The sequence below is a fragment of the Notothenia coriiceps genome, unplaced genomic scaffold (assembly GCF_000735185.1).
Source record: "Notothenia coriiceps isolate Sejong01 unplaced genomic scaffold, NC01 NC01_scaffold00036395, whole genome shotgun sequence".
In the NCBI taxonomy this organism is placed as follows: Eukaryota; Metazoa; Chordata; class Actinopteri; order Perciformes; family Nototheniidae; genus Notothenia; species Notothenia coriiceps.
The window spans coordinates 1,027,310-1,037,087 of NW_011369096.1; the positions used below are offsets into that span (position 1 = coordinate 1,027,310).

A 9,778-nucleotide genomic window follows, 5' to 3' on the forward strand; every position below is an offset into this window, starting at 1 on the left:
ACTATATAGTATAGTAGTGTGTGTAGTGTGTGTAGTGTGTAGTGTGAGAGTGTGTGTGTGTGTGTGTGTGTGTGTGTGTGTGTGTGTGTGTGTGTGTGTGTGTGTGTGTGTGTGTGTGTGTGTGTGTGTGTGTGTGTGTGTGTGTGTGTGTGTGTGTGTGTCAATCGTTGCACTTGGATGGAATCATTTGTCAGCAACACCAAATATCCTGGCTATTATGAGTGACAAACTATATTCCCACTCAATGTCAGAGAATGCTTCAACAAAGTAGGTTCATCAGATGTCATCACTATCCAGATCCCATTTGACTTTGGTTTTAATGTCACAATTATATATTGGTTTTGCGATTTGATAAAACGGACGGTTATGCCATTGTTATAGACTGGATTCGTAAAGACCAACATGTCATTGGTTTAATTTCCTGACACAGAACATTCCCATTCAAAATGATACATGGTATCACTATATGTTTTTGGGAATGTACTACAGTACACTATGGCCATATGGTCAAAGTTTCTCACAAAAAGACAACACAGAGTCTTTTAGCTTGAGGCTTTCGGTAAGCTGCTTTGTCTTGTTGTGTGTATTGTATCTGTTTTTTCTTGGGATGCGCACAAGGGGTTCAAAGACAAGAAATAGAGGGAGAATCACTAATCCTGCTTCTGAATCCGATGATCGAAATCGAAAGCTCATTCGATTTTGAATTAGAATCGTGACACCCATATACATGACACAACTTGAAAGGGAAAAGGAGAGCAAGGGCAAAACTCCTGATCCTGCATTTTCATTCAGATCACTCTTACCCTCACACCCTTCCACACTTTCTAATCCACAGCTTTAGTTTTTGTTTATCTGTATATTTTGTATTTACCATGAACAAGACCGTGTCTCATGCATTCATAATTTCTGTGCCCTGAGAACTTCCTAACGGGGGCAATGTATTTCTTTTTTTCCGTGGTGTGATCATTTGCATAACTAATCTGGTATTTACATTCATCAATTGCTTCATTAATTAGGTCAGTGATCAAAGAAGGATCTTTCTATCACTCAGGAGGGGAAGGAAAAAATGGTGGCACTCTGCTACAGCTCTGTGCAGTAACAAAAAGCAATAAAAGCAGGGAGTTTGGGTTGAGATCTAATGCCTAATTTCTTATGGAGAGCCTGCTGAGAGATACTGCACTCTTATGTAACTCAGCAACATCATTATGAAGACAGTCAGAGACAGCAGAAAACCTCCATCTTTAGCCACTACCAGAACAGTCAGATCGCCCACGCCATCTACTGGAGGATAGGTGGAGGATTATTTATTTGTAACCACCTTTAATGACCACCCAAGGGAAAGGGCCAGGGGCCGAAGAACACTAACAGTCCTTTCAGGGATTTGAGGCTTTTTTAACGCTGATGACATGTATGATCCACCCTCGGCCGGTATCATTAGTCATGTGAGACAAATCCATGCTCTGGGACCCGCAGTGCTTTTCTCTCGCTCTCCTGATCCTTTGTCTGCGGTGATGTGTAATTTGTCTACCTTCTGCATTCATCTGACCTTCCTCTTGACAAGGCATCGTCTAAAAGACAGGTTTGTGTGTGCTGGGAATTTGTGGTATCTTGCTGACACACACAATGTAACCATCAAGACGTGCCAAAGTCCCTGTTCCACTTCTCCCATCTCTCATCTGCTGGCAGTACTACATCATAATCTGGAAACACCAAGCATAAGGAAGGAAAGGTACACAAATAGAAACTGCTGACCCATCGGTTTTCTGTATGTGTAAAAAAAGACCAGAATTTTGAATTATATACAGAGTGGGATAAGGCATGATGAATTTGATAGGCCTGACTGGATTGAAAAATGAGTGTTGCCTTGCTTTAATTGCACATATTCGCGCCTCACTGAGTTAAGCATCTTATTATTTCATGAGTCCACTCATTCTGTACAACCTGCTTAGGATAAACCTTCTGCAAACAAGGACTATATATATTTTGTGTTTAGGATTTAAATCACCAAAATAACTGCACTAACCATATTAATTCGAACACTGCAGTATTTACAATTTTTACCAGCAAGCCATTAAGTTAACAGACCCGAAATAGTTTAAAGGTGACCTATCATGCAAAATGCCCTTTTGTACGTCTTTTATACATGAACATGTGTCCCCGGTGTTCCAGGGAACTCACCAAGTGTCAGAAAACACAACCCTCTCTATTTTCCTCCATACCCAAATCTCTTAAAAAGGGGCTGCAACGGATCTGATACAGACTGATCCAGATTTGAACACTTCTATGACGTCACAGTAGTGGTGCTACGGCTATTGGGCCAACTCCACCAATCAGGAGGAGACAGCCACGGACATTGCCGTTCGAAAGCGCTGGAGACGCTGTAGTACATATGCCAGGCCGTAGATGGTGCTGTTCTCACATAATCAGCCCATGCAAAGACATTGTTAAATTGAGCGAAATGAGGAATGGCTAAAATGCATGATCTGTTTGGTATTTTGAAAAATAAAAAGTATAAATACGCCTTATATAGGTATGGTCCTACACTATATTATTCAAATATAGCATGATAGGTCCACTTTAAAGTTGCTGACATCTTCCTCTTTGTCATTTGTCTCTGTAGAGTCCGCCACCTGTCTGTTGTCGGAGTGGGTCACCTGGTCTCCCTGTAGTTTGTCCTGCGGCATGGGCACACGTTCCAGGGAGCGTTTTGTGAAGCAGGTCCCTGAAGATGGCTCAGGCTGCTCCCTGCCCACAGAGGAGGCCGAGAACTGCGTGGTCAATGAGGAATGCTGTAAGAGTTTCCTTTCCTTTTGCTTTCCTTTGCTATTGACAAGTGGCCTGCTGAGTGTTTATACTATATGTCTAATGCAAGTACAACTGCAGGTTTACTGAACCTTTTCTCTCCCTCTTGGCCTCAGCTCCCAGCAGTTGTCTGGTTACTGAGTGGGGGGAGTGGGATATCTGCAGTGCCACTTGTGGTCTTGGCATGAGGAGGAGAGAGCGCATGGTGAAGACGCCTCCTGCAGATGGCTCCATTTGTGGGGCAGAGGTGCTAGAAGTTGAAAAGTGCATGATGCCAGAATGTCGTGAGTAGCAGCGTTTTCAGGACCACAAATATCCTGACACCTCTCACACTTTCGCACCATGTACGAGCCAGGCACAAACATAACAGATCCAATATAAGGAGCAATAATAAGACAAAATGACCTTTCGTTTTCTTGTAGCAACTCACTAAAGTGTAACAATAGATGATTTACATTCAGATTCAACTCGTAAACACTGAATTCAAACAGCAAACGTGTTGAATTGGCTTTTTTCCCCCCTTGTCACTTCCTGATTAAATTACAAGGTTTGGTTTTGATGCTAATGCTCATGATTGTTTAATTAAAAAAAGTCATTTGAAACATAATTAGAGTTCAAATACTTCACAAATGTATGTGTTTGATCTACAAAAATGCATCTGATATATGGATGTACAATATGTGTAACTGAGTGACTCCTGCTTAGATACAATCCCCTGCATGCTGACTCCGTGGTCTGACTGGAGTGACTGCAGTGTGTCGTGTGGGAAGGGTGCGAGGACACGACAGCGCACGCTCAAGTCTCCCGTGGAGCTGGGAGAGTGCACAGAAGATTTAGAGCAGGTGGAGAAGTGCATGCTGCCAGAGTGCCGTAAGTATTTTTTATCGATACGCCCACATACTATACATGTATAATTTATGTAAATGTATGGTAATTCCGTCTCTGTTAGCAACCTGGTGCCTTGATGCAGACACATACACTTTTCACTTCTGGCTGAATACGTGCAGAGAAAGAATGTCAACCTTTTTCTAAATGTACATCTGTTGGTGCTAGCTGGTGGAAATGAGTACATGAGTTCATGAGCTGTATTCATTTTTAAGCTTAAACTGAAACGCCTGTCAAGTGTATCACATGACTTGATCGAAATGAAAAGCTTTACATTAAAGGTCGAACATTAGTACGGGATTTTAAGATAACTTAAATAAGTGTAGGTTTTGAAGGTCAATGAAAGCGAAATCTAAGTGATGTGAATTAAAATGTGTTACTTAGAAAAAATAACAAAGCTTGACAGTTTTATTAAATCTGTATCAAAAATGTTTATCCATTTTATATTTATTTACAAACATGGGCACTGGTCAAGATGTACTTATCAGAGGTGGGATAAGTACTCAGATCCTGTACTTAAGTGAAAGTAGAAGAACCAGAGTGTAGGAGTACTCTGTTAAAAATAAAAGTCCTGCATTCAAAATGTTACTCAAGTAAAAGTACAAACAAATTGGCATCAGAATATACTTGAAGTACGAAAAGTAAAAGTATTAATTATTCTTTTACTGTCTATTTTTTTCCTGTATTCTATGTTGAGCTGTGTTGGCATCTTTATCCTGCTATATTGTGAAAATGATACTAGAAGCATGAGAAGCTATTTTCTAACCAGCCAAACCATAAACTTGCCAAGAACAGAAACATATTTTTTCTCTCTGTCTCCCAAAATATAAAAAGGAACTGGTTGTTGTTTTCAGTCAGACAGCCAGAAATATATACAGTCTTTTTGTATTTTTCATGTCAGTGCTTATTACGTTAGAAGCCATGTGAAAATAAATCAAACCCTCTTGGAAAACTAGAAAAGTATTTTCTGTGGTGTCACTGTATATTTGAAGATAAAGCACACTGTATTCCCTGGACGTAGATTCATAAATTATCCATGACTTACAGTACACATAACATTGAATCAGCCCCTAACTGTCATCCTTCAAAGTCAGTTACCCCTCTACAACCTCCTTTAAACCACATCACTTTTGTTCACTTGTCTCCTCAGCCATAGACTGTGTGATGTCAGAGTGGACTGAGTGGTCGGAGTGCAATAAGTCCTGTGGTAAGGGTCATACGATCCGTACCCGCATGCTGAGTATGGAGCCTCAGTTTGGAGGAGACGCGTGTGCTGAAACCATCCAGAGGAAGAAGTGCAAGATCAGGAAGTGCACTCGAGGACAGGCCAACAGTGACGAGAAGAAACGCCGCAAGGAGCAGCGCGAAAAGAGGAGGAGCAAACAGGGCAAAGCTGAGGTCTCCACCGAGCACCCGGGTTGGTATTCACCCTCGTTACATTAAACAGTACAACGCCACACAGATAATACATATGGTCTACGAACGTTTGTTCATTTGAGGGGCGATTTGAGGTTTACTTATCACTTCAATTTGCTGAAACACAACATCTATTGTTTTCCTTTGCAGTAAAATGCCATAAGAAAAAGTCAAAGTATAGTATGCTATTAAATGTAAGAAAGCTCATAATGGTTTTATAAAAAAGGATTGTACTACAGTATGTCTTAAAAGTATAAAATACATCTTGGTATAGTTTTTCATAAAAAAGGCTATGAAAAAGTCATAGTATAGTTTGTCGTAAAAATATTATTTCTGTTGGCAATAACAAAATAATAATTTCAAGTAAATTCAAGCCCCTCTCTCTTGTATATTTATTGTCTATGAGTTGATGTAAAGCCTCTTTTGTTTCAGTGTTATATCAGCAACTCAAGTTTAAGGATTTCTCAAACTTCACAATGTTGTGAATTTGAATTATCCCTGAAATTTATATTTAAGATATTGTGGAATTGATAAAGAAATCTGAGATGTGCATTTCTCTGATGGTTTGTCTCTTTATCTCTTCAGGGTGTAAAATGAGGCCGTGGTCAACATGGACAGATTGTACCAAGATGTGTGGTGGAGGTATTCAAGAACGACTCATGACAGTAAAGCAGAGGTTTAAGACTGCCCAGCTGTCCAGCTGCAAGGACAGGAAGGAGATCAGGGCCTGTAATGTGCACCCCTGCTAGGGAGGAGAGGGGGATCAGGGGTGATGTGTAAGGGCGTGAGGGAGGGAGGGGGGAGGACAGTGGGGCTGGAAACAGGACAGGGCATGGCACACTGTTGCACAAGGATCCAATGCACTCTGTTAGGGCTGGAACGGCACATGCTTGAATCTGTCTCGATTAAATCCAGAGCCCAGGTGGGGACATCAAAAGAAGTTCAACTTAAACATCTCGCTGGAAAACTCTTGATTTAAACTAGAGTGAATTTTCTGTGCTTTTAAACTAGCTCTTATACACATAAGACTCTTTTGCAAGATTACTGTAAACTTGTTGTGGTACAATGTGTCTTGAAAAATATAATTATGAAATATAAATTGATTTAATAATAAGATAAAGGACTGTTATATCTTGTGGATCCCTTAAGTAGTAGCCTACAGTATATTCCAGAGTTTAAAACTTTAAAGCACAGGTGCCCAGCCATTCCAGTGTTTTATACGCAGCCAATGTTCAGTTGTTTCTAGGACACAAAATGCCCAGTTGGCTTTTTACCAAGCTACATTGTTGTACATGTATACGCACCACGGTTGAGATGTATATGATTTTGAGCATTGTTAGAAGATTTGATATTTTTTTGCTGTGGAATATTTTGATAAGAATGTGTCCCAAGATTCTTACCAAAGTCTTGCGTAGATGTTTTCTAGATGTATTCTCCTCCTTTTCTTTATCTCTGTTCCTCTAACATATTAATATTTTGGAATAATATCATCTTTACAATAAAAGTAAATGTGACAACTTGTCACCTGGATCTGTCTTTTTATTTTGGAGGATAAATGTGTGATGGTTTACACTTCTGCTGCCACTAGATGGCAATAACTAACTAAAAACTCTTGTCTTTCATAAGAAACGGGTCAGTCCTGAGGCTGCTGGTTCCAAGTCATGCAGTACCAGCTGACATAACCCATAACTCCTCCCTGAACATCTCTCCATGGATGGATTAGCCACAAGGGGGCAGTGGGAAAAATGGAAGACACGTTCAATTACAAAGTCTGCGGGTCATTCCTAGCATTTAAAAGGGCTAATGCTTATTTGTAAAAGCTTGGTTTTACATGTTTAATCCCTCTCTACCATAAAAAAAGCAATGTAATATACCCAAGATATTTATAATTATATATAATAATCAATTTTAGCACAAGTAGCCAACTGCCCTGTCCCAAATCATGTTTGCTCAACTTTGATAACAGACATAACAAATATAATCCAAACAATTCCCGCATTCACAATTTTACTGAGGTAAACACGTTTGCAATTGAAGTATACAATTAATAAATCTGACCAAAGTAAAATTATTCTCTTTGCAGAATGCCCCATTTCAGATAATTCTTAATAATAATGATTCATACAGCAAACGCAATGGAACACTATACTTTTTTAAAATTAATTCACTTCTTGACCTAAATGAGGGAGAATTGATCTTTAGTCACTTTAAAGAGAGAGGGGGAGGTACTCGCCATTTAAAGACACATAGAGGTGGGGGTGCCATGCGTTTAATATACATGCGGGCTGAGATCAGGAAGGAATCTGCCCCCCTGCTCTCTGGTGTAAGAGGTGGGGGGAGGGGACGATGTCAGGCTTCCCTCACTGTGGGAACATGGGTGAAAAATTCAATATACACATCACAACGCCATTCTTGTTTCCATGCCAACACAACCACACATGGGGTAAGCCTACTCACGTTGTAAACAGGGAAGGGGTATTGCAACTGTCGTGATTGAGCTGTTAAAACTGAAATTGAAAAGAAAAAAAGGAAATAGATGGAGGATGTGTGTTTGTTTATCTGTTTGTGTGATCTGCTTGGAAACCACTCTAGACCTCATCCAGTGTAGTGCAGCAGGCTGGTGGTGGTGGAGCCGTTCTGAGACTGAAAAATCAACTCAAAGATGCATTAATGCCAGTAGACCTTCCATGTCTCTGTGATATTATAATGAGTTTCCTCTGTCTATGGATACAGTGATGAATATTTATATTCTGGGGGAAGGCCACACCGCTGACAGAAAAAGCTGAACTATCCAACCTCTTCCTCATTTAGCCTATTTCTCACAGAGCTTCAAAGGTTTTAATAACTGTGAGAAAAATGCAGGTCGAAGATAAAGGATAGAAGAACTTGTACACAAGCTAGCACTCATCTATAACATCAATAGTTGTATTTGTGCGCCTCAAATCTTTGAGAAGATTTATATACTGTAGGTTACTGCAAAAACCTTTCCTTAATTCCACAACACCTCAGGTAAAAGGCAGTGCACAGTGGATTTATGCGTTAGAGGATTTACAGTTTCCATAAATCTTATTAAACATGGATCATCAGGGTCTAAGTCTCTGAAATATGTTGCATACATTTTTCATTTTCTGCATCTGGATTTAGTATTTTGGTCAGAAATGTGATCATTGAAAACTGTGTGCCACAAACCTTAGATCATGTTTTGTAGCGCCATTTGAATCTGCCAGAGGCGTTTTTCCGCTAATGGCTTTCTCTGGCATGAATATGATAAACAACACACACATTCTATCCCAATCACCTGTTTACCAATTTGATACTGATCAATACATTTTATTTATATTATTCAACTTGACTTAGGTTGATTCCATCAGATCAGATCAGCAGTGAGAACAATTCACACTTATTTTCTGATGTTCTGTCTCGAGTCTTCTTGGTTACAAAGCCATTTGAAACGTAATGCCCTCACATTATTAGAGGAAATTGAATCCAAGTCTGTTAAATAGTGCAACAGTGCTGCAATAAACCCTGATAACAAACCTAAAAGTTATAATTGACCGTTTTTGTTCAAAGCTTCAAAAAGAGGAGTGTATTTCTCCTGATGATCATTTTAGAGACCGTATCACGGTGCTGTTTGTCCACCACAGTTATATGAGGTAAAAATTTGAATCGTCTCCATTGTTAAAGTTTCCCAATCCTCTTATCCAAAAATAACATTTTCACTGATGTTATCTAACATTGTACCTACACCTGCACATCCAGCTGTCATAGGAAAGGGACATCTGTGAAATATAAAGTTTTTTGGCCTTGGTGTTTCTTTAAATAAAGTATCTTTGGGGAATATTTAGCCAAGTCTTTTATATATATGTCATTTGTAGCCTTTATTTAACCAGGTGAAAACCCCTTGAGATCAAAAGATCTCTTTTTCAAGGGTGACCTGCAGGACATTAGTTACACATGTAACATAAAAACAACAGAACAACAATTAGGATGACATACAACATAATGTACAGGGTACAGTTTACAAACTCTATTTACAGTGACAGGTACCATGAGTATCAAACAGCATGTCGCCCAGCCAACTTTTCAAATGATCCCCCCGTGCAAAGTAAATATATCGTTTTTAGAGGCCAGCAAAGCCCCCATCGAACACATTTCACTATGACCAAGGCCTTTTACTTGTATCATACCCCCATCATGCTTTGTGGCTATTGATTGGATTCATGTTGAATAATAATCTCTGAAGAAGGTTTGAAGTAAATAAGGGTGTTACATAACTTATTATTAAATAACTTTTCCTGTAAGGTTTATCTTATGTCATCTCATGTTTATTTAAATATTTTTATTAAAGCTGTTATTGGGCTTTTACTGAAACTTGTTACGTTTATAGTACTTTGTTGGTTAATCTTTTCATTCTAAAATGGAAAACTATCCTAAGCAGCAATTCCCCCCCATTCTGATTCATATACATTTTGAGCATCTCCATTGGTTCACAGTTGTAACGTTAGAACAATATAGGTCTGTTTTTTAAACAGTAAATCGTTATTTACATCAGTAATCAAAGCACTGTTTCTCCTCTTTAGTTAGTCTCAGTGTGCTCTTGATATTTGTAAGTAATCAAGACTTACATTTAGTTCTGATGTGGTTAATAATTAGATGTTTCTGGCTGTGTAAATAA

The 9,778-nt window shown here is 39.2% G+C and overlaps 1 protein-coding gene across 1 annotated transcript in view; it reads left to right on the top strand.

Annotated features, from left to right (window-relative positions):
• The window catches only part of LOC104963631 (uncharacterized), a 51,061-nt gene extending 44,437 nt beyond the window's left edge, over nt 1-6,624 (top strand). Inside the window, exons 13-18 of the mRNA XM_010792242.1 lie at nt 1,196-1,292; nt 2,621-2,791; nt 2,919-3,086; nt 3,508-3,672; nt 4,838-5,104; nt 5,689-6,624. Coding sequence (XP_010790544.1) covers nt 1,196-1,292; nt 2,621-2,791; nt 2,919-3,086; nt 3,508-3,672; nt 4,838-5,104; nt 5,689-5,852 — 1,032 coding nt within the window. The 3' untranslated portion in view covers nt 5,853-6,624. The remainder of the gene's footprint in view (nt 1-1,195; nt 1,293-2,620; nt 2,792-2,918; nt 3,087-3,507; nt 3,673-4,837; nt 5,105-5,688) is intronic.
• Nucleotides 6,625-9,778: the final 3,154 nt, after the last annotated feature.